General features: G+C 34.1%; 1 protein-coding gene across 5 annotated transcripts in view; it reads left to right on the top strand.

The window, feature by feature from the left end:
• MTHFD1L (methylenetetrahydrofolate dehydrogenase (NADP+ dependent) 1 like) overlaps nt 1–25,246 on the top strand; it is a 192,487-nt gene extending 167,241 nt beyond the window's left edge. For 2 of the 5 annotated variants that reach the window (XM_074309563.1, XM_074309567.1), the window contains exons 27-28: nt 18,202–18,312; nt 24,994–25,246. In XM_074309563.1, the coding sequence (XP_074165664.1) occupies nt 18,202–18,291 (90 nt within the window). In that variant the 3' untranslated portion in view covers nt 18,292–18,312; nt 24,994–25,246. Of the gene's footprint in view, nt 1–18,201; nt 18,313–21,042; nt 21,298–24,972 lie in introns of those variants that run through there. The other 3 variants (XM_074309565.1, XM_074309564.1, XM_074309566.1) reach the window with 3 other exon arrangements.
• The last annotated feature ends 405 nt before the right edge of the window (nt 25,247–25,651 follow it).

The raw sequence follows: 25,651 nt of genomic DNA, 5'->3' as shown, positions 1-25,651 counted from the left end.
AAATACAACTAATAATAATTTAGCAACCTAAGATAGCTGAACTCTAGTGGATACTATGTAAGAACCAGGAACTCATTAAGTTAGATATACAGATAAGATTCTTATGTCTTCAAAATATTTTTAAGATATCAACTAGCAAATTTTTCCCACACTAGACTTTAGCAGCAATGGTTTTAGTCTGCATCATCACTAGCCTTGAAAAGTACTTGACTGTAAACTGATTTATTCTAGCTTCAGTATGTTTTCTTTCACTGTGGGTGGTGTTTTAAAATCCCCTTTTTTCTATGAGTGTGACAAATGTCATCAGACATTAGAATTTCCACACACAAAGAACAAAGAAAGATTATGTGTGAAGCCATAAATCTATTATGTATAGCTTTGTTTTGTAAGTCTATATTGGAATTTAATATGATATACCCACACTGCCCTTCTTGCGTGTGCCCCCTTCTGAACATCCTTTCACTCCTTTTGGTATATTTTTATATCTTACTAAGTGCTTTTTTTCTTTTCTTTTCTTTTCTTTTTTTTTGAATCACCACCACTATCTTCTCCCCCAGATCTTCTTTCACAAAATAGAAGTCCTCCCTTATAACAGATAAGTATAGTCAAGCAAAAGTAACACTGTGTATTAGTCCATCATCTTTCTATTGTCATGAGGTTGTTTTCTTCATTAATCCTCTGAAATCATATTTTATTATTTTCTTTGATCTAAGAAATTCAAACATTCAGAATTGACTTATTTAGTTATAATAACTTCCATGACTACTTGTAGGACCATATAATTCCATTGGTTTAATTGCTCCCTCTACCAATACAGATGGCAGCTCTTTATAAGTGTTTTCAGAAAAAAGTTATGAATAAGTATTTTATAACTCTAAGGCCCGCCTTGATGATGAGCCTCTGAATTTAGCCAGGCTAGTCATCAAGCAGCAAACACCACTAACTCCAAAGTCGAAACCTTTCTGGCTTGCTAAAATACTTAACTAAATTTGCAGTTCACTAATGTGGCCTTTGAGGACTAGTAGTATAATACCCTCCTAGCCAATCTCCCATTCCCTGGTTTTTCTTTTTTCCAGTCCATCTGTCACACAGTTGCCAGAATAATCTTCGTAAGGCACATATGTGTTCAGCTCTATCAAACTACTGTCATTTTTTCCTTAAGAAATTTACATGGCTTGCTATTGTCAATAGACCAAGGAAATAATATTTATTCTGGCATTTAGAGCTTTCTCATTCTGGCTCTAAACTCTCTTCCCAATCTTATTTCACATTAATCCTCTCATATATTTTATAATCTAGATTTCTAGCTCTTCCTCAAACTTGAAATACTGTTTCCCTTCTCATTCATTTGTGCAGTCTATTCTCCATTTGTGTAATATACCATCTTCTCCTTCAGGCTTTTGGGGTACTCCTTTTGATGCTCCGCTCATGTGCTTCCCCTTTTACTAATTAAGTCTTCTCTGGTATCCCCCAAATTCCAACTTAAAATGTTCCCTCCCTACCCAAGTTTTCCCAGACTATTCTGTTTGAATTTTTTCTTTGCATTATAGTCAGGAAGATTATAACTTGGTCAGAATTTATCAGCGTTCTGGTGATAAATAAGCAAGTTAGTAAGAATCAGAGCCAATTATTCTAACTAGAGACCTAACAGGTAATGTGTTAGGAATATCAGCCACCAATAAGTCAATATTATTCTATTAATATTTAAATCGTAATCAAAAGTGCTCCCTTTGGTTTCTAAATAGTGTGCAGCCCAGTTGGAATAGCACACTGTCAACTTATTAAATTTCAACAAGAGAGTACTTATTCCTTGTTTAATTTATAGGAACCTTTCATCATTGAAATCAAAAAGAGAGAAAAACCTTTTTAAAAAAAATATTTGCACATATATAAACATGCATAAATGAATAGTTAGGTTTAATATAGTGACTAGGCAGTTTATTAAAAGTTGAGCATGGATTTGTGATGAAGAGAGGTGGTGGGCTTCAGGTGCAGAATACAGTATGTGCACAAGCATGTGAGAGAGAGGGAGAGAGAGAAAATGTGCACTACTTTTTTTTTTTTTTTCACATGACCACTGTGGCAATTTATTTGGCTTGACTATGCACATTTGTTATAAGGTTTTGGCTTTTTGGTTTTGTTTTTTCATTTTGTTTTGTTTTTAAGTGAGAGGAAAAAAAGAAATAGATTTTTGGTAAAAATACTAATTTTTAAAATTTAAATTGACTGTATATAGTTGTTCAGTCTTTCTAATGTAACAGCTACTCTTTTGTGTGACCAAAAAGATAATGTCATGTAAAATACTAATTCTGTTTTAAAAAAATTTTTATCCAAAAATGACTATCACTTGGTGCCTGCCTAGAACATTCAAAATCATTGAGAATAATAAACTTGTTATTCCTTGTTATTGAAAGAATTTATTGATCAATGAACTAGAGTTGTAGATTTAAGATCAGTAAAGTCAACCTTTTGCTTTGAACTTGGCATCCATACTTCCCTTGCAATAAAATATTTTTAGCGCTCTTAGGGGTGCTCCCCTTAGCTCCCCTTAAGGGGCATTATTGAAAGAACCTGCTCTAACTCCCTCAACTTTTTTTAAAATTAAACTCTATCTTTTATGTCCGGTACTTGCTTCGAAGCAGAGTTTTTCATGTATGCAGCTCATCTTTGTAATGCATGGTCAGGTGACCCTGACTTTTCTCTAATGATTATCAAAGTAGGGTTAAAAGTACATATGGATAATACATACAAGCAAAGAGAAGATTGTTTTGAAGATCTACTTTTAGACCCATGTCTCCTAATTAGGAAATATTTTCTCCATTATAGTACTGAGACAGGCCCCTGATTACTCATCTATACAATCTCAAATAAAATCCCTTCTTTCTAAATACTGTCTCCTGACTTGGTTCTATGGCACTTTTCTCTTCTGGCTATCCTTTAGTCTTTTTTGAATTAACCTTCCATTTATAACAGGGGAAACCAAGTGGTGCAGTGGATAGGATGCTAGGACTGAAGTCAGGAAGACTCATCTTCATGAGTTTCAAATCCAACCTCAGATACTGGCTGTATGATCCTAGGCCAAGTCACTTATCCTTATTAACCTCAGTTTCCTCATCTATACCACATAAACTAGAGAAGGAAATGGCAAACCACTCCAATCTTTGCATAGAAAAGCCCACATAGGGTTGCTAAGAGTTGGACATGACTGAACATCAAAACATCTGTGACATACTAAAAATTAATTTCTCCTTTTCCTCTAACTTCTTTTACCCTATTCTTTTTTCTGGGCAGCTTTACCCACTTCCATGGTTTTGATTTTTCTTTTTTTAGATGGAAAACTCTCAAATCTATATTTCTTGCCTCAAAATCTGTCTCCTGAACCTCAGTCTTAAATCTCCAACTTCCTTGAGATATATTTTTCTGGGTTATCCTCCCAACTCTTCAGTACACATCCCCTAGGTATCTTAGATGTGATAGACCAAAACAAAATTCATCATCTTCCCCACGAAAAGCAGACCTTCTCATTCCCTCACCTCACATATCTATTTATTTGCCGAGTCCTGTTAATTCTATTTTTACTTTCACTCACGTTCACTCCCCCCCTCCACCTATCTCACATTTCTGCCTGAGATAGTCTTGTAGCTGGCATCTCTCCAAGATATTCACAAATCTGGCTGTGTGATTCACCTGATGAAAAACCTAAAAGGTTCCTATTACCATTTGGATAAAGTTCAAGCCCAGCCCCGCTTCATCTTCGCTATCCAGGCTTCTCTCCCATTCTTCTTCTTTATGTTGTCTGTATTATACTCTCTCCTTCTTCAGCCTTTTTTGAAATTCTTCCCTGTCAGCTCAGGTACCAGTTTTCCATTATTATCCATAATTTTAAAATTTAAATGTATATAAATATATATAGTGTATACATATATACATATGTATATATGTATGTGTGTATCTTAAATTTTGCCAAAATACTTTCAATTTCTCTTTCCACTTCTCATTACTATGTATGCTACCTATCTGCATCTATTTCCTACTTTTTCAATTAAAGTATAAGTTCTTTCGGGAAAGACCTGTGCCATTTATTATTTGTATCTTAGCATCTTGAATGGCTTGCACAAAATAGACTTTAATCAAGTTGAGTATTGCCATTTGAAAATTGTTCTGATTGTGATTTTGACATGTTTGATTATTAAATATTTATTTTTTATATTTATATATGTGACTTTTATGACCCCATTTGGGATTTTCTTGACAGAGATCCTGGAATAGTTTATCCTTTCCTTCCCTAGTTGATTTTACAGATGAGGAAAGCAAGGCGCAAACTGAGTTAAGAGACATGTTTAGGGTGACACAGCTAGTAAGTGTTCCAGGCTGGATTTAAACTCAGGTTCATTCTCCTGACTGCAAGCCCAGCATTCTGTCCCCTCTGCCACCTCGCTGCCTCCTCAGTTAATAAGTATGTCTTATATTAAATTTGGTAGATTTGCCTGTTTATATATAAATATTCTGCTTAAGGAACAATCAAATATTGTTCATGAGGAGAAAGGAGGAAAAGAGGTAAAATTTTGGTCAAAACATGTTACCTTCCTGACCTAGAACAGGGGTGACGCTCCTCAGGGCATTGTTGACTGGTTGTACGTAAGGGCGATCTGCATCAGTTTTCTCTGGTAGATATTTAGACTTCTGTGGGAAAATAGCACATAGGCTGATGGGATCCTCTTGCGTGAACTTGCTGCAGAATTATTCCAATGCTTGGTTCACATATTTATTTGAGGATGTGCCATCATGGGAAGTTTTCATTTACCAAGGTCAGCGAAAGGGCAACAGGGAGACAAGTTGAACTTCAAATGGTTTCTTGCTGGTTGTGTCACTGGCAGAGCAGTGAGTTGGAAGTGGTGAACTTGCCAGGAAGAAAAGTTCAGAGAAAACTGGCTTGTTTTGATTAAGAAAAAGTAGAGCCTGGGGCTGTAACTTAAGAATCTTCTTTTGTGGTTAGGCTTATAAACCCAACATGAGAGAAAATGTGCTTTTCCCCATTCTAATTCCCATAAACTTAGAGGGGATGGGTGTTTTCCTATGTTTTATTTTCTTTGGGTTTTCTATGTTTTATTTTAAAGTTAACAATCATCTCTCTTGTAAATCATTCTAACCACATTGGCAGGTAGGGAACTCTCCTTGACACTCGATTTATTTTGCATTTGAAGAAATAAATGAATGCATTGGCCTTGTCCCCAGGTAAGCCAATGGCACTTGCTTATAAGCAACCATTTCTTGCTATGCATTGTACCGTGGGCATCAACACATACTTTGTTTGTCTTTCCTCTTATAACTAAACTCTTTCCTTGTATTTGCTTAACATAGTTTGTCACTTTCCCCATGTACTCTTACTCCAGAGCTGGAATCGTAGTATATCCTAGGAGGAAAATCATGAGTTATGTGACTATGAGTTTGCTACCAATTTTAGCCACCTTTCTTAAAGTTTAAAATACTTGCTTCCATTTATTAGGCAGCAGTGATTCATCCAGAGTTCATAGGACCTTTATTTAAAGCTAGAAGAGAGAGAACTAGGCCAATTAGCAGAAAAGGAAACTAATGGAGAGAGAAAAAGTGTCTTTCCCAAAGTCTCCCAGCTACTTAGTCACAGAGCTGAGATGCTGAGTAAAAAATGGTGTCATAGAACTCAAACTCAAAATATGAGTTTGGGCGCACTTTGGGAGATAGCAGAGAGTAGAAGGGCCCAGTGTGTCATGGTCTGTGAGGTCCCAACAAGTCAGACATAACTGACCAACAATACTAATATTGCTATATTATATTTATTTTATTATAAATTTATTTTAAATATATTATATATTTATATAATAAAAAATAATACAGTGCTAAGTGCATTATAATTACTATCTCACTTAATCTTCACAACTCTGGGAGGTAGGTGCTGTTAAGTATTCCTATTTTATAAATACTGAAATAGAAGTTAAGTCACTTGTTCAGGGTCCTACAAGTAGAAACCCCCCCCCGCTAGGTGGCGCAGTGGATAGAGCACCAGCCTTGAATTCAGGAGGACCTGAGTTCAAATTTGGTCTCAGACACTTAACACTTCCTAGCTGTGTGACCCTGGGCAAGTCACTTAACCCCAGCCTCAGGGGGGGAAAAAAAAAAAAAGTAGAAAGCCCCATTTAGATCTTCCTAACTCCAAGGCAAGCATTCTATGCACTAAGGCACTGCCTAGCTAGAAGGGATCCTAGACATTCAGCAGGCTGCCCACGGTACTAAAATGTACATAAGGGAGTAAGATGCATCTAGCCAGAAGATTACCTCTTCCCATAAATTTTGAGGATGCAAGGAGTTTTTTCCTGTTTTGTTTTGTTTTGTTTTGTTTTGTTTTTTATGATAATGACCATTTTAATTACACTGATAGGTAGGGGACTGAAAACTAAAAATGTGTTTAAAGAGTGCCCATGAATTGGGAAATTGATGAAAAGATCATGATTTATGAATCCAATTAAATGTTTTGCTGTAAGAAATTACAAGGGAAAGGCAGCTAGATGGCACAGTGGATAGAGCTCCAACCCTGAGGACCTGAGTTCAACTGTGACCTCAGACACTTAACACTTTCTAGATGTGTGACCTTGGGCAAGTCACTTAACTCTAATTGCCTCAGCAAAAAAAAAAAAAAAAAGAAAGAAAGAAAAAAGAAAAAAAAAGAAATTACAGAGGGATAACAGCAAAAGCTGGGAAGATTTGTTTTAACTGACAGACTTGAGATGCTTCTTGTATCACCCCAAGCAAAGGAGGATCACAGAAGGTTTTTGTTTGTTTTTAATGCACAAAAGAGAACAGAAATATAAACAAATAGGATAGTTGTGAAATTTTTCATGTTGAATTTACTAATGTTTAAGGAAAAACAAGTTGTCTGTAATAGAGATTCATAGTTTCATGTCTGATCTTTTCTGTTCTAATTTTAAGTATAGAAATATCCATTTTTTTATTTAGCATTTTGTAAATTTAAAAAGAAAAAAGTCTCTACAAGCAAAACACTTATTATTTCAGAGCAGGAATGTGGAGGTCAGAAGATAGGGTTGAATTATGAGAATTTTTGAAGAAGAAACTTTGAAGGGGGGAGTAAGAGAACTCAAGTAAATGCCATAAATGATTTAGCAGGTCAAGGTGTCTTTTCCAAATAAAAATATGATGGTTCTATTCACATAGTGTTTCACAATTTACAAAGAATTTCTCTTGCAATCATAACTCAGTGGAATACAAGTATTATTATCTCTTTTTCAGAGCAGGAAATTAGTGCTAACTGGTCCATGATATGAGTTAAATACAACTTATATTCAAACGCTCTTAGGTGTACACTTTTAACAAGTGAAATCGTTGCTTTTCATATCATGAGGATAATGTAAGAGTAGACTAATTCAACAGTTTTCTGTTTCCAAATACCGAAGTATTTTATTTAGTGTTTAGTTCTGCCAAACACTTTGTGACTCTGGACAAGTCACACAACTTTATTTGCCTCTGTTTCCTCATCTGTAAAATGAGCTGGAACAGGAAACGGCAAATCACTCCAGTATCTTTGCCAAGAAACCACCAAATGGGGTCCTGAAGAGTCAGACATGACTGAAAACAATTGAACAACAAAATCTGCCAAACCAGATGGTGATACTGATATCACAGTATACAGACTTGTCAAAACTACCACTGATTTGGCTGCTGCATCCAGTCTGTGACCATTCTGAAACCCCCAAAGCAAGCCAATGACTGGCAGTTTTGCCTTTTGTAACAGCAACCTCAGGATACTGTGTGCATTTGGTGGCCCGTATAGTTATGCTTATTCAGCCTTTCTTTTCCTTTCTTAAGGTTTAAATGTCAATAGTGATTCTTAGATATCTTAATAATAAAATAATAATTTTATATATATATATATATATATATATATATATATAAGAGAGAGAGTGAGAGAGAGCTTGTTTAGATATTTGTTTTCCAAATAATAATTTGCTGTTGTGTTCTAGGGGCTTCCCTCTTAAAGTACTCAGGCCATCCATGTGGATTTTAAAGCTCTACAATCCTTTCCTATCCTTACCAACTTCCTCTCCATCTGCAGTGACTTTTTTAGATTGTATCCTCTCCCCCCCATTTCCAGCCCCCCAGCACTTATTAACAGGTCACTCATTCTTCTGTTTCACTGAAATTGAGGCCACCCAGCATAAGTCCCTCCAGATTTTTTTTTTCCATTTCTGAAAAGTCCTTGGCATCATAACTAGGTCTATTTTCCCTTCTTCTGATCGCAGAAAACTGTATTCCTCACTTTTACTCATCCTTCTCCCTGTGTTCCCTTGATTCCATTGCCCTTAACCCTATTTAACCCCTTACCATCTTTCTAAAAATGTGTTTCATCATAAAAAGATTTGTTTTGATCCTCTTGCTCCATTACTGACCTGCTTCCTTTTTCAAATATATATATATATTTCCTTTAAGATACCCTTTACACAATTTGTGTCTAAGATATTGTCAGTAGAAATATGCCAAACATTTTAAAATAACATAAAAAGAAAGAAAGAAATTATACCATAGCCCACTTGCATCTGCTATGTTTCTCTACATTGGATCTTTGCAAGTCTAGTTCTCTGGCAACAGCAGTGTTCCAGGATTTACAGCTTCTCCAGGAGGACATAAATAAATTTTTTTAATAGAGGTTTTTTTTTTTTACCAAGAAGCATTTTTATCACTTAAAACCCTGTAGAATTTCCCTCGTTCAGCTATTCTCTTTCTCCTCTTTAATTGTGGACCTACCTCATTATCTATTTGCCATGATGTTCTAGATATATATAGCTCAATGGACTTGCCATCCAATTACATTTAGAGATGAAATATTTAGAAACAGTTTTATACTTTATGATGTAACCGTTCTTTTCTTTCTTTGATGAAAATTTGCAAATTCAGAAACTGTATTGATCCCAAACTTTCCTTTCTTCCATAAGCCAGTAAGCCTCGAAATTAAGCATGACCAGGAAAATTATTTTGACCATTACAGTTACATAATAAGGAAATATAGGATAATACCTAATTATTTCAGACATAAATTATTTTCTTGGTCACATTAAAAAAATTTTTATTAACACATAAAAGGGTGCAGCATTTCTCCTGGCCTCATCAGAAATCTATCCATAACTCATTTGGGAGACTTCTTTCTTCAATGTCTTTTAATTAGTCACAAATAGTGGAAAATTCTTTGTGATTGTAAGTAGGTGAATGGATTTGCCACTGTGTGTCACCAGAATTTGCTGAAGGATTTACTAGAGACTATGTTGAAGTACTCAGCAATTATGCATAGGGTCTTTTAAAATAATTCTTACGTCATTTCTTCTACAAACCTTAATTTTCCAGTGGGAAAATGAAGGATGAAATTCTATAATTTAACATCTATGTAACTTGTGATCTTTATGAATATTTTCTGGAATGAGTTTATATGAGGCATGAACTCCATAGCAAAAATGCATTAGCAGTGTCAATTTGGGGCTTTTTGCCAATAAGTTAGACCATAACCAAAGCAAATTTTAGGGGGAATATTTTAAAATAAAATAATTATAATTATAAAGGTCAGAGAAAAGGCATTCGAAGTTGTTACTACATTATGTCAGCAGAACCTGAAAAATATTTACATTTTAGGGGTGTGGATAAATGATCCATATCTTCTGACTCATATGGAAGAACAACAAAACTGCTATTTGCCTCTTAGAAGAAATCTTGGCCAATCAATTTTGTCAGTGTGTTCCTTCTTGGAAATGTTTATTTCTCCTTGGTAATTGTTATATTGTACCTCCCCAAGGATATTGTTACCTCTGACATGACTCTGACAAAAGATTTTGTTCTAGATGCAGAGAAACAAGATCTCAATAAATAATAACTCAAGATTAAAATGCTTTTTCGTGGCATGTAGATGTCCCTGGGGTCTCAAAAGTGATGCTATAATCTCTTGACATATATTTTCACCGTTTTTATGCTAAAGTGATTGAATCCCTTTCCCTGTTATTTTGTTACATATATTGTTACCAAGTGGCAGCAATGGCAGTGCTTTGTATTTATGAGGCAAGATGTCAATTTAACCAGAGATTTAAGAGGTCTTAATAAGATAATAGATTGAGATCTGGAAGTGAAGAAACTGAGACTTGGAGATTTAAAGTGATTTGTCTAAGGTCAAACAGCATAAGGAACAATCGTGATTTAAACCCTAATCCAAAATTTCAAATTTATTTTCTTTCTCATTTTACATAATATATATATAAAACTACTAGAAATGTGTGAGTAGGCCCAGCAAAAAGAAAATAAACCCCCAGTTTCCTCATTTTAAAAATGAGGCATTTGGACTCAGTGACCTCTAAGCTCTCTTTCCAATTCTGAGTCTTCTTGCCCAAAAAGAGAGTAATACCTAAGTAAACTTTAAACAAATATTAAAGAAGAAAATTCCTCCTTAAGCAAATTATCCAAAATATCCAACTCTTTACTTAAAACTTTCACCACTTTTAGTCACTGCCTCATCAATTTACTTCCAAGAAGCACATCCTCATTCCTTGACATGTGCATGGTGATATTTTAAGTATAAAGGTTTTTTTCTGTCTTATAGTTACCCATTTTTTCCTTTTAGGTTTTGGGAAAGTCATCCTAAATTCTCCTCCTTCACCGTTTGAATTATTTTATATATAGGGCTTTTTAGTTCATGAAAAGCCTCCTTCAATGGCTTCCCCCCTGGAAATCTCTTCTTTAAGCGACCTGATTACAGAGTTTAAAGTGAGGATATACTACCACAACAGAACAGGAAATTATCTGGTTTTAAAGGGATGCCCCCAATTTTTGAGCTCTTTTCTTCCTTTCAGTCTACCATTTTGGACCACTGAGTAACAAGAGTAGACTATTTTTATTTATATTGAAATTGGAGCTAAATTAGAATTAAGGATTTTTAAGTAAATGTTTACTCCCAGTTAGAAACATATTGTCTAAAAGGCAAAGAATAAATAAGTATGCCCTAGAACATAACTCAGTGTCAGTATTCTGATGAATAATGTGTGTGTGTTTGTGGTGGGTTTTAAAGAATCATTTCATCCAAGAATATTGAATAAAATAAAGATATAGAGGAATAAAATCATGGCATAGTGGAGAAAAAATCAGCCCTAAAGATAAGGAGATCTGAGTTCAAGTCTAGCTTCAAACACACATGTATTAGCTATATATGTGGACTTGGGAAGGGTTCCTGGCAACTCTATGATGATAATAATTAATAATAACATTTATGGAGCACTTTAAAGTCTGCCAAGTGGCTCACATGTATTATTTTATTTGATCCTTACAACAACCTTTTGAGGTAGATGCTATTGTTATCCCTATTTGTACAGTTGAAGAATTTAGGCAAAGGGTGGTTACATGATTTACCAACAAGTTGATGTTGTCATTTTTCTCACATCTAACCCTTCTTGACCCCATTTGGGGTTTTGTTGGAATGGTTTGTCATTTCCTTTTCCAGTTCATTTTACAGATGAAAAAACTAAGGCAAATAAGGTAAAGTGACTTGCCCAGGGTCACATAGCTTAGAAGTAGTCTAGGGCTGAATTTGAAATCAGGTCTTCCTGAATCCAGGCCCAGTTTTATATACTGCATCACCTAGTTTACCTCTGCTCAATCCATGTAAACAGGGGTACTCAGGTTTTCCATGGACCTTGTTTTAAAATAGAGGGGAGGCAAAGCCAAGAAACCAGAGCAGCAGAAATCAATCACAACTGAGTTTTATTTTTTTTTTTTTAAATTACTAGACAAAATCCCAATTTGGAAATCCCAGAAAAAAAAAAATCAGTGAGTCATTTTTCCATCCAATCCAAATCCTACAGCTCTTTCACTCTAAACCAATAGAGTTAGACTGTGTCCACTAACTGATTAATAGAACTCTAAAAGCAATAAGTGATCAAACTAGTTTTGAACTCATGTGTGTTTACTGACTGGCTACTAGAACTCCCAAAGCAGAAGCTAATCCACAGGTTTTTTACTTAGTTCTTGAAATTTTTTTCTTAAATATAGTGAGAATGTTAGAAGGAGAAAATGGAAAGGAAATTAAAGCTGGGAAAGAAAAATTTGGAAAGGGAATTAACAGCTTGACATAAGAAGTACAAAACCTTGCCCAAGCAACAAAACTCCCAGAAAATAAGATCAATGAGAGATAAGGTAATAAAAAATAAGCATGTAAAGAGCATATTCTCTGTGTTAGGTCCTAAAAGCACTTTGCAAATTTCTCATCTGATCCTCACAACAATACTGTGAAATAGATCACTGGAATTATCCCTATTTTTACAGTTGAAGTAACTGAGATAAATCATTTACATGACTTGCCTAGAATTGCACAGCCTGTAAGTGGCCAAACCAGCTTTGAACTCAGGTTTATCAGGTCTTCCTCACCCTAGATCCCAATACTCTGTTCCACTGAACTACCTGAAAGCTATCACCAAAATAAAGTGCCTGGTCATCATATTTCAAGAAATTATAATAGAAACTTTTCAGTTTTAGAATATAAAGAGAACTGAGACATAATAAGATTATGACCTGCCCATCATAACAGCAGCTCTGAACTGGTAACATAATTAACAAAACTCAGATCTCCTGAATTGTAGATTTAATATGCTTTCTCTAATATCACACTGCCTAATTTTTTGGTTGTTATTGTGATTATTATAAGTGCCATCTTCTAAATATAAAGCACAAACTAGCATTCGAAATGGAGTAGGAATATTTTCTTATCCCTAATATATTTAAAGTCTAAAGATGCCTCCTAATAAAAAAGAATATTAAATAAATTATATAATTTAGGAAGTGGAGAGTAATTTATTATTTTAAAAACTAGTCATTTTTAATAATGTCTGATTTTATTATATGGGAAAATATGAACTACCTAAAAATAAATTACAATTTCTAAATTTTTTTCTGAGGTATATTGCATTTTTTTTAAATAGCAAAACTGTTGTGTGTTTTTTTATACCTTAAATGTTATTTGCATTGTTATGAGATTTTGTGAAAAGAAATTCTAGGATAAAAAAATTTTTTTACCCTCCATCCCACCCTTATCCTACACACTACCCCATCTTTCCTCCCAATCCCACATCCCCTCAAAAAAATATAGTTTTGCTTGGTTTTCACTGTTTTAACACCTAAGATCTTAGGTCAGGTTGCCTTTTTTTTTTTTTTTTTTTCAGAGCAGGATGCCAGAAGTAAAAGTGATCATTTTATAGTAGAGAATTCTTATGGAAAAAATCAGAAAGATTCCCTTGACAGAAATAGTTTTTCCCTCAACCATTTCCAGCCAAAACGAATCCCTGACCCTCTATTTTTTTTTATATAATGAATCATGGTTTCCCTCTTCTCTGTCCTCTAACTTTTCTACTGGGCCATTTTCCTTCATATGCATTCCTTGTGCTTTTAATATATCATTATTGTGTCAAATGATTTAAGTTTTCAAAGTAGACAATTTGTAAATTTAAAAGGACAAGTACAAATAGTTATGTCCCTCACACCAAGGAAAAAAAAAAAAAAGTTAATTGAATCCATGTGACTTTTTCCAATCCATGATATATATTGTATTTTGTTTCTTATTCTCTGAATACATTATCATTTCACCACTTTCTACTTTTCACCTTCTAAATTTTGTGATTCTATACTTATGATATGAGAAAGTCTTTTAGCTTAATGAATTCATTAAACCTAGAAAACATTAGTTCTTAAAATATTTGCCCTCAAAGAGTTTTATAGTCTCTTGAATACATCATTAGACTTGGAAATTAGATTGCCACTTTCCCATTTCTTAGACCTAGAACTTAGTAGTTCATCCATTCTTTTGAACTCTAATTTCTGTTAAATAACATTTAAACTCCCTGTAAAGGAGATAAAATAAAGGTTGTGAAGGCACTTTGAAATTTACAGGTGCTTTACAGATAATAAAAGATGGTAGCCTGTTTGTTATCAGTGATAAGTTGAGCCAAGATGTAGTTCATTATTAGTTATAGCTGGTCACTTTGGTTGTGCTGAATGGAAACATGATAGACTGCCTCAGTCTATGTGAGAGCACCCCGTGGAAGGATGTTTCCACTTCTGATCAAATGAATTGATCTAAATAAACAGGCTCTCGAGTGTTCTAGTTCTTTCTGAATTGTACCTAACATTAGATATTAATTTGCTGGTGTGTGTAATTATATTTGAGAACCTAAAAAGATGAAAAATACAGTGATCTGGAGTTAGAAGGAACCTAAGAAGCTGCCTATTCTAATATACAAGTTGTTGACATCGAGTGAGATTTAAAGTATATTTTGATTTAATTTAGAGGGCATTATTGACTTCTTCATAGAATTATTCTGTCTTCTCACTTTCTGCAGTAGATGTTTGAAAATAATTCAAAAACTGTCTAACCAGTGGGTTTTTTTATAAATGTTCCTACTAAATGTTGCAATATGAGATGATCAAGTGAAATATTTCTCATTACATTTATATGCATGATTTCCCATTTCAATCCTATAAAATATTTATTTCTAATTACATTTGGATGAAGAATAAAGTAATTCCCATTTTATAAATTTATAAGACTAGATGGACAAGAGATTGACAAGATAAGAACAAATGAAGTTTTGATCTTTGTTATTGGAGAGAATACTCATGTTGTAGAGATAAGCAATTTAGGAAAGCAATTTCAGTTGGAAAAGAGCATTAGTAGCCATCTAGCACAATCCATATCTAACAAAAAAAAAAAATTTCCTCCTCTGCATTTCCAACAAATGGTCATCTAACATTTGTTTGTGTTTGAATCAAAATATTATGGTACAGTCTCTCAAATCAGTCCAATTTGCTAGCTTAATTAGCCTTTCTTCTTATTTAGAATGTGAAACTATCCTAATTCACTTATTCTCAATTGATGTGGTCCTCTGGCTTTGGAGCTATAATGATGTTTGATCTATAAGGTGGCAGTGGTGGAATATTTTAAATTTGCTTCATTTAGAATATTCATTTTCTTTTGCTGCTTTCAGGGTAGATTTATTAATGCCACTAAGATCCAATGCCAACCCGTATAACCACACTTATTGTTTGATTTTTTAAGCTATTGTTAATCCATAATTTATAAAGTAATGATTCTTTGTAATATTAATGTATTATTCCATCTATATTAGAGATGAACAGTCCTCATGACAATATGATGTACTTCCTTTGGGCTATTTTCCTTGCTAATACCAATATTTTGTGTTACTTCCAAATAAGTTTTAAATAGGCAAGATAATTTAAAAACAAGCAGAAAGCACATCCTTCTTTCTTGTATTTGAAAGCTTCTATATATCATTACTGTGGGAGAATGAAAAAACCAGAAGCTTCTTGGATCTTATTTTTTTTAATTTATATAACTCCAAGAGCAGAAGGAAACAAAAATTTCATGCCTTTAAACCATCTATGACTACATAATATTACATTAAAGTTTTCATACTGGTAACATTAGGACAGCTTTTTGTTTTGTTTTGTTTTGTTTTGTTTTACTTTGGTACAAAACCTATGATTTTCTTGATATTAACAAGATTCCTCTACTATCACAAATTGGCATGGATCCATTTAATCCTAGAGAACTGGCTCAGGCACTAAGAGCTTAAGTGATTTTGAAAGCTCCCACAACAGTATTTGTCAGAGGTGGATCTTAATGTCAGGTCTTCTCAAACTCTAAAACTAGATCTTCATGCCCTCAAACCCCTCTTCCCCTTCTATGAGAGAACTAGAGACAGTGGGTATTTCTAAATACCCAGGCAAGCCTCTGTTGTGATGTTGTGATATCTTTGGAAGGACAAGCACTTTAGATGTAATGCAGGACTTATTTACCTTATACTGAATCCTTCTCTCTAGTGAATTTTGTTAGGCTTTGGTCTATAACAAGCGCTTCCTCATATTCCTAATATTGGGATGAGGGAATGGGTATCACAGAGTCATCTGCAAAAGTGGGAAAGGAATAAATTTGGTCATTCTCACTACTTATAATCAATATTTCAATGGAGAAAACAATGCAAATCTTGTCTGGTATATAAAAAATCAATCTCTTAAAATCTTGATGCAGAAGTACATGGGGAAGAGACATTAGAAGCCATTTAAGACTCTAATTGCAATAAGATAGGATAACTGTGGTGGGTTTTGTTTTCCCCTGTGTCTCCCCTTCTCTAGGTTCTCAATTATTCTGTTTGATATAGTGACTCTTCTGGGAAAATTGCCAAGAGATAGATATCCTGGCTCTGTGGTTGACTTGACATGCTTCTCTGAAGTCCAAACACAGTTAACTAAAATTGCCTGAGAATAGCCTCTGAGGATTGGATACTGAAGGGCTCAACTGTCCATGTACAGTTATGCAACAAATTACAAGTTCTGAGAAGGGGCTAGAAGGATGACAACCGGGTCTGCAGTGTTACTTCCCAGATTTTTTATTTCTTTAATCTTTATAATCTGTATTAAATTTAATACAAGTATTCATAGTAAAGCCAAATTACGATTCATTATTGATTTACTTATAAGCACTGCTGCACTCTTATAATATTAATTTAAGGGATGTAAGTAATATGAATCACATCCTGATGATTGTTTTGTTTTGTTTTGTTTTTTTGTTAAGTTTGCATGGATTTTTCCCCTTTGTTTATTTTGAAGTAATTTTTTTCAGTTTATTAAAGTTTTTTCCCCTCTCCTCCCACCCACTGAAAAGAGATAAATAGAGAACCCTGTTATAATATAAAGCATAGTCAAGTAAAACATTCCCATGTTGACCACATCCAAAAATCCATTTCTTCCCCTGCATATTATTCCATAATTTTCTGTCATTCTTTTATCTTAAGAAATAGTAAAAACATAATCTTTCACTGTCCTCATATCCACCCTCCTGATTTATTAAAAAACCATTAATATGGAAATTGTGGTATGAATAACTTCATAGACTTCTATGTGATTTGTCACACAGGTGATGAGAGAAATCATGAACTATTCCAGCCTAAGCCTTTGCATTGGGCTTTTTAAAGCTAAAACAGCTGACAGCTTTCTTTTTAGAGACTCATGAACTAGATGTCAGAGAAGAATGTTATTCCTATCATATAAACATAAACTTAATGAAGATAATATGGCACTTAATATAAGAAATTTGAAAAATAAGACAGTCCTCAGTTCACAAACAGGATGCATTCCAAAAGTTTATATATAAGTCATTTGTCTTGGACACATTCCCTCATAGAAATAATGTTATATATGGCAATTGGGTTTCCAGGCTAGCTTACAAAAGCCTATTTAACTCATCATAAACTTGATGTAGTTCTACATTGTGAGGAACAATATTTCCATGGGGAAATGCATTTAGCATTCCAACTTGGGCTATGAAAACTATACTTAGCCCAGCTCTGAGGCACAGGTTAAAGTTTTCATGAATGTCTAGAGACTGTAGGAATAGGGAAACATAGAAGAAAAAAGGTTCCTTATTTTCATTCCATTCATAGGAGAGAAAGCATCAAGGTAATAGTCCCATGGCAATCTCTTCCACCTTCCCCTTTAATTTTTTTTCTCATTGTACCTTATAGTACCACCATGACACTATACATATATATATTGTATATATATATATATTGTACCAGCAAGCATTGAGATAATGTAGAGATGAGGAATCAAAAGGGCAAATATAGAGAGAATATTAACCTCTTAACTTCTGGAGGGGGGAATAGAAGGAAGGTAACCCAAGTTATGTATAGAATATAACACCATGATTTCAAACTCAAATGAACCTCAGACCATCTAAACCCCTCATTTTACAGTTGAGGAAATAAAGGTCCAGGTAAATTAACTTGCCCAAAGTTGTTGTAGATAAAAACCTTAGAAATAGAATATGAACCAAGATCCCCTGTTAGTAACCATGTGATCATCTGGGAGTAAAAAAATTTTCTCAATCTTAGTTTCTTTGTAAAATCAAAAGGGCATCTTGGTGGTACCTTAATGAATTCAAATCTGACCTCAGATACTAGCTGTGTAACCCTAGCCAATCACCCTGTTTGCCTCAGTTTCCCCATTTGTAAAATCAGCTGGAGAAAGAAATGGCAGACTACATGTGATTATTCAGTAGCATCATTATTAGCATGGCATCCTCGGTGTCATTAACTGCTTGATTTTCTCTTCCCACAGATGAGCACCATGCCCGGACTCCCTACTCGACCATGCTTTTATGACATAGATCTCGACACTGAAACAGAGCAAGTGAAAGGCTTGTTCTAAAAGAACTGGCAACCAGCTGAGGTAAGTTTCAGCTCACTGTTCCAATCAGAAAACAGATATATATTTATATGCAAAGACAAGAATAGTCAGATACTGAGGGTACAGAAGGGTTAGGGGTGATTTTTCCAAGGGGTCCTGGAAATTCTTGGTTAGAACAATAGCCCCTGAGATGTTAACTATCCATTACCTTATAAAAATAATTCCTTACTACCTTCATAAATGCCTACAGTGTGCTGGACACTGTTCTAAAATTTGGAGATAGTAAGACAAGGACAGTCTTTGCTTTCAAAGAGCTTCCAATACAATGAGAGAGAGGAGCAAAGCAAACAATTTTATATTAAGAAGATAATTAGTAGACCAGCACATAGTATTTTCATTCTTTTTGTTGTTGTTTGCTTACATTTTGTTTTCTTTCTCATTTTTTTTTCTTTTTTGATCGTATTTTTTTTGTGCAGCATGATATTTGTGGAAATATGTAGAGGAACTGCATGTGATTAACGTATATTGGATTACTTGCCGACTTAGGGAGGGAGTGGGGAGAAGGGTGGGAGGAAAATTAGAACACAGGGTTTTGTAGGAGTGAATGTCAAAAATTATCCATGTAAATTATATTTATTTTTTTAAATAAAGTTTTAATTTAAAAAAAAAGAAAAGAAAGGAAAAAAAAGATACTTAATATTCAGGCATTTAATACTTACTAGCTGTGTGACCCTGGAGAAGTCACTTAACCCCAATTGCTAAAAAAAAGAAAGGAGTGAAGGAGAGGAGGAGAGAGAGACAGAGAGAGAGAAAGGAAAGGAAGAAAGAAGGAAAGAAAGGAGGGAGGAAGAGAAATTGAGGGATAGTTTCAGAGGAAGGAGACTAAGATTAAGGAGAACTGGAAAAGGCTTCCTACAGAACAGAGACTTCAAGAAAGTCAAGGACCACTGAGGGCAGAGAAAAGGAGAGAGAATTCCATGCATGGGAAGTAACCAAAGTTGGGAGAGGGAACATCATGTAAGAGAAAGAGCAAGGTGACCAATGTCACTGGAACACAGAGTATGAAGAAGAATGAATAAATAAGTAAATGTAAGAAGACTTTTTTAAAAGACCAAATTAATAAGTGTTTTAAAAGTCAAATAGAAGACTTCACATTTGATTTTAGAAGAGATAAGGAGCCAGTGGGGTTTATTGAAGAAGTGAGGTGATATGGTCCAAGATGCACATTAGGAAGATGATTTTGACAGCTGAGTAGAGAATGTATTGAAGTGGGGAGAGATCTGAGGCAGGGAAACCAGCCAGCAGACTGTTAGAATAGTCACAACATGAAGTGATGAGAGCCTACAATCCATGATTGCAATAGCAGAGCAGAGAAGGGGGTGTGTTTTAAGTTATTTCTTCAGTTACATACCAATAGCAAAGGTAACTAAAGGTTTCCCTAAATATAGTCAACAGGTAAATTCCCTTTATAAAACACGTATTGGGTTCCAAAAAGCCTGTCCCTTATGAACATAAGGACCCCAAGTTAAGAACCCCTCTTCTGTAGCATCTGTCAAAGCTATTGGGGTGTCTAGGTTGTATTTGATGTTCTTACTTCTTAAGGTTAGTTGATACTAATTTTAGTAAAGTACAAAATTACAAGTTAAATTATTCGGATATCCCTTGATGAGAGTAGATGAACTTATGTTCACAAAGTCAACCAGAACACATAATTTAAAATGCTCTATACTTAGGATAGAGAACTGATAGATTCTGGGTATAGATCGAATCATTTTTTTTCTCCTCCTTTTTATATTTTTTTCACAACAGACTATTATAACAACAAGTTTTGTATGACTTCATATGTGGGTATCGTATTTTTCCCTTCCCAATAGTAGAAGAGAGATATAGTGAAGAAAAGAATTTGGAACTGAAAGTAAGAATTAAAAATAAGAGTAAGAGAGGAAAAAGACAACTAGAAAATTCTTCTAAATTGACAAGAAACTCCATCTCCAGTCCATCTCTTACTTTATTAAAGATAGGCTTTGCCTATGGCTGATGGTAAAATGCATTCACTTTTAGTTCATTATCTATATAATGCATGGGGAAAGACTAAAATCTCTCTTTTTTTACATATCTTCTTGCATCTGATATGGTGGTACTTTGCTCACAACAAATGATTGTGAGCAATAAATAAATAAAATTTTAATCTAAAAAAAATTAAATTTTATCTAAAAGAAAATTAAATTTAAGAAACTGAACAATTTAAAAGAAATCTCTGCTTTCGTGAACACACACACACTCCTCACAAATAGAACCTTCCCTTTTAACTATCAAGCAAAAGAAATCAACATGTCTGCCTGTGGATGCTTCATTCTACACCTGTCAGCCCCCTATCTTCCAAGAAGTGAGAAGTATTCCTCACCGTAGTTCCTCCAAAATAATCAGTGATTAGCTCAACAGACTGAGCAGAGTTATGATATCTTTCAATATTGATTTTCTTTATAATAGGAATATAATTCAGCCAAATAGTCCTAGATCTTTAGCTGTAATTGCAGTACTAGTTTTGGTTTTTTAAATTAGTATATTTCCCTACTACATTCCTGTTTGTGTATGTGTGTATGTTAAAGTTTATTTTTCCTGTCACCATCCAAATTGTAGTGCTAGTTCTAATTATTGATGATGATGTTCTTCAGTCGTTCAGAGATGTATCTAACCTTTTGTGAACCCATTTAGAGATTTTTTATCAAAGAACCAGAATGGTATTTCCTTCACTGTAATCTTATTTTACAGATGAGAAAACTGATGCAAATAGGGTTAAGTGACTTGCCTACGATCACACAGCTAATAATTGTCTGAGATCAGATTTGAACACAGAAAGATGAGTCTCCCTGACTTCATATTTGGCGCTGTATCCACTGCACCACCTAGCTGCCTGATTTAATCTGGAGGAAGAAATAGCAACTCATTCCAAGACCTAATTTAGCAAGAAAAACCCAAATAGGGTCACAAAGAGTTGGACACGATTAAAAACAACTGAACAAAATTTAGTCACTGTGAAGTTTCTTAGACTCTAGTTGGAAAAAATCACCACCTTCTTAAACTAAAATGGATCCTTGTCCTAAGCTCTTTATATATATCAAATCCATTAGTCTTTCTTTGTCATTTTCTTTTTGTATTATTCATCTTTTTAGGTGTTTTGTTTTTTAACTATTGTGTGTTGGATTTTGTACTGTATACTGAAAACATCATGGAGACTGTCTGGCATTTACTTTATTCAGAAAGATTTAATCATTTGCCAAAATTCTGCATTTACCAGGGATATTTCTGTGTCCAGAAATAACTTTCTAAATCTCTTCACATGGTTCCCTCATTTTAATTCTGGTTACAAATATAATTGATCCTTAATCCACCCTGCAAACTGATATTGTTTGGAGAAACCTTTTAGTTCTTCTGGTCGATAATTTTATCCAACATAATAGAAGTTTAGCTATTAAAAGACAAACTTTGTATAAAATTCTACCTTTTACCAAAATGTTGGGCAAAAGGCAATAACTTTTAGCTTCTGGCTGGATTTTAGTTTTTTGTTTCCGTGCTCTATTTCCTGTTTGTGAACTTCTGTGCACTTTTGTAGGCTTGGGGAATAGTAATTCAGAACTCATCATTTGACCCAGCTCAAATAATCCAAAAACGGATTCAGTCTCCTCAGATAAGCCCTTTTTTACAAAGCACACATTCTTTCTGTAACTCTTTAGTTGAATGAGCTAGCCAGCATATTTACTCAGTGTTATTAGAGTTCACTCCAACTCTTGCTAGAAAAAAGACTTTTAACAAAGGATGCAGGACACAAAAACATTTTAAGTTAGGACCTTAATCAACTTAGGTAAGCTATTGAAAGTAAAAGGAAATGTTTGGGTCGCATAATTTATTGTCAGTACAATCAAACTTAAAAATTACATACATTGAGCTTTATATAATTAAGGTTATCATTCCTTAGGGAGGATGCTAGTGACATCCACTGTATACAGAGAGTCTGTTCTATTGAATATAATGACCTTTTCCCCTTTCATATCCCAGCTCTTACCAGCCCCATTCCTAAGATAATACGTGAGAAAGAATATGAACTTGAGATGCTGAGAAGTAACCAGAACCTAAGCTTTCTTTCTGTCCAAGATCTCACCTGCAATTCTTTTTTTTGTTAGCACGAGGGCATGACTCATTCTTTTGGATGTCAGCACCTAAAACTAAGTGCACATGCAATTTATCCAAAGGAGATAGGTCCCAAATCACATTCTCCTTCGCTTCCTATATTCTGTCGGTATTAGGGTTTTATGTAGTGGTGGATTGAGGGTGACTTAATTGAATAAGACTGGAGTCTGATGTATTTCACTGAAGAAAACAGACTCACTATGTGTGTAAGGTTTTATAAGTTTATATTTTTAAATAAAAATAGGTTGATCATTTTTATTTATAATTTGTGTAACATCCCTTTTCTGGGAGAAAAGTTGCCAGATTTTATCCTTATGTATAGAACTTCCACACCAAGACAGATTGGCAATTCATCTCTCCTTTGTTCAACTTAGAGTTGCCTACACTTTTGAAAGGTTAAGTGTCTCCTTCCTAGTCACACAACCAGTAGATGTCAGAAGTAATGAGAGATCTTTGCACCATTGAGGACAGCTTTTCAATATACTTCCCATCTTTTTAGAGCAATGATTATTTTTAGCTACTTAATTATTAATTAACCTCAATTGAAATGTTATTATTGCCAAAAAAAAAAAAAAATTCAAAGTTAACAATCATAATTCCTTTTGTGCTTAGGATATCACATAGATACTGTGTATCTATTTTTGTGTTTACTCTTTGTGCCTGCATTATGCATATAATGCAAATCCACTGGGATTTAAGAAAAAGGTTTGAGACATATGACCAGAAAAATGGACGATTATGCATTTTCTATTAACCTCATGATCTCTCAGACCTCCATCAGCCAGACCAAAGATGAGGAAACTTTGGCTATGTCCATGGTTTAGAATACCAAGAACCCAAAAAGTAGTAAAAATTCCATGATTAACACTTAAGTCACATTTATAAAATGGCCTCTTCCTCAAAATCCATCACGATCTCATCAGCAGGACTATCTGAGCCAAAGAACTGAGTTCAAATCCTACCGCTTGACACTTAATTAGCTGTACTTCCATGGACAAGTCACTTAACTTCTTTACCTGTTTCCTCAGCTGTGAAATAGAGATTAAAAATTAGGGTTGTTATTTATAGGGTTATTGTGAAGAACAAATACAATAACATATTAAAGTGTTTTACAAACCTTGCACTATATAAATCCCAGGTATTTATAACATTATTTTATTTTTCCTATTCATTGATGAATTCTTATTATTTTGACTCTTTTTATTAGATCTTTCTGCTTTTTTTATCACCAAAAATAATTGCTGCTTACTACCATAGTTAAAAACCATTGCTTGTTGAGATGCTAGTTTATATTATCTCAAACTGGCATGGCTACAGCAATCTCCCAGTTTCATCAATGAATAGGAAAAATAATAATGAAACCTTTCATACACTAAATCATATATTCTATTTGCCATATATTCCTTTATTGAATAAAAGATCTGATTCATTATCTCAGAGATAAGTTTTTTTGTATCTTAGCCAATCCTTCTGATAGTATTTCTTTTTACAAGAGACCACAAGCAGTCAGCATTTTGTTATAGAGCAAATATAAATATGATATAAGGAAATCAGAGGTGACAAAGAAAGATGGGCAAGCTTGTTTAGTCTATTCCAACCCCCAGATCCTCACCAGTTCACATGATCTTACTACTTCCAACTCCAACTTCTCACTGGAGTCTAGACTGAACATACACCAACCTGTGAAACATCAAAGAAGAATTTTTTTAATGATTCCTATTTATTCTGTTGTTATCACCTCACAGCATTATTTTCTTTCCTGATTACAACCCGACATTGCAATGAATAATATTTGAAGTTTCTAATTCCCTTTCTTCATCAGTATCATCCCTTTTGAAGCTACTCTAGGATCCTTTCTGGCTCCAGACTGTTTAGGAATCTGTGGGAGTTCAGCTTTATATTTCAGTGGAATTGAACTGCAGACACAGTAGATAAATTCCCACAGGTATAAATTCAGATTAAATTCTAAATACTATGAGCTACATTTTTTTAAAAGAGAGATTACCTTTGATCATTAAAAATTTGCAAGTTTGAAACTGTAAAATTACCAATCCTTCCTCCTACTATACTAGCTCATATGTATCATCTATATCTGCTAGTGTCATTATAAAAAGAAAAAAAGCTTATCCAAAGAAAAGGAGCTGTGTCATTCTGGAGTCATGCAAGTTCAGTTTGTACTGAACTAACTCCAGGAGACAGAAGGCAGATTTAGAAGGCATGGAACTTTAGGTCCCACCATAAATCATTTGTTAAACTCAGAGTACACTTTAGATAATCTATCCTGTCTCCTGGCTACACATTGTATTTTTCAGGAGTTTTCATACCACATAAACAGAAAGGTTGAGTATCCTCATCCCATCCTTAACTTTTCAAAAGTTGCATTTACTTGTTTTATTTTATTTATGCCATTTGTCAAAATATGTATTAATTGTTGGACACCAATTGGGGGAGGGGGAAAGGGAGTCATTCATACACTAAACCAATTTTTTTATTTTTTCATATTTCTGAAACCAGCCACTGCTTCTTTTTTCACAGCAGTCCAGAAGGATAAGTGAATTTTGCAGAATTTTGTCTGTTACATAGTGCCCAAGCTGTGGTGAAATAGGCCAAAGATTTCTTCTCCATTCAAGATATCTCATTTGGAACACAGAACAGAGAAATTTGTACCAAGCTGGACAGAAGAGAAATTAATTTATTTTCTGTTTCTTTAAAATTAACATTTTACTTTTGCTTATTCTTAAGAATGTTTGTTTTATAAAAACTAAAAGATTAAAGGTTGTAATGCAAATATGTAACATTTTCTTCTATGGGTTTTTTTCATATTGTCTTTGAACTGAAAATAAATGAGTCAAACAAAATTGTAATGCTAAGTAAAAATTCTACTTTTTAGAAGCAGAAAATTATATGTACCATTCAAGGCTATATAGAAACACCTACACACATATTCATTTCCTGGGGCTTCTATTTTTAAAGAGTTTGAAGAGCTGACCAAAGTAAATGCAAATTTGTTTCTAGCTATTTCTGAAATCTTACTTATTATTATAGTATATTTTAAAAATCTTTTTATATTATAACCATTTCTATATATGCCTTTCTCTTTCCCCTATCTACCCAAATAAAACTTGTAGCAAAAAGAAAAACATTTAAGCAAAACAACAACTTGCCACTTGACAATACATGGGCACCAACTTTT

This window comes from Sminthopsis crassicaudata, chromosome 4, assembly GCF_048593235.1.
Source record: "Sminthopsis crassicaudata isolate SCR6 chromosome 4, ASM4859323v1, whole genome shotgun sequence".
In the NCBI taxonomy this organism is placed as follows: domain Eukaryota; kingdom Metazoa; phylum Chordata; class Mammalia; order Dasyuromorphia; family Dasyuridae; genus Sminthopsis; species Sminthopsis crassicaudata.
This window is presented reverse-complemented; position numbering and strand designations above follow the sequence as displayed.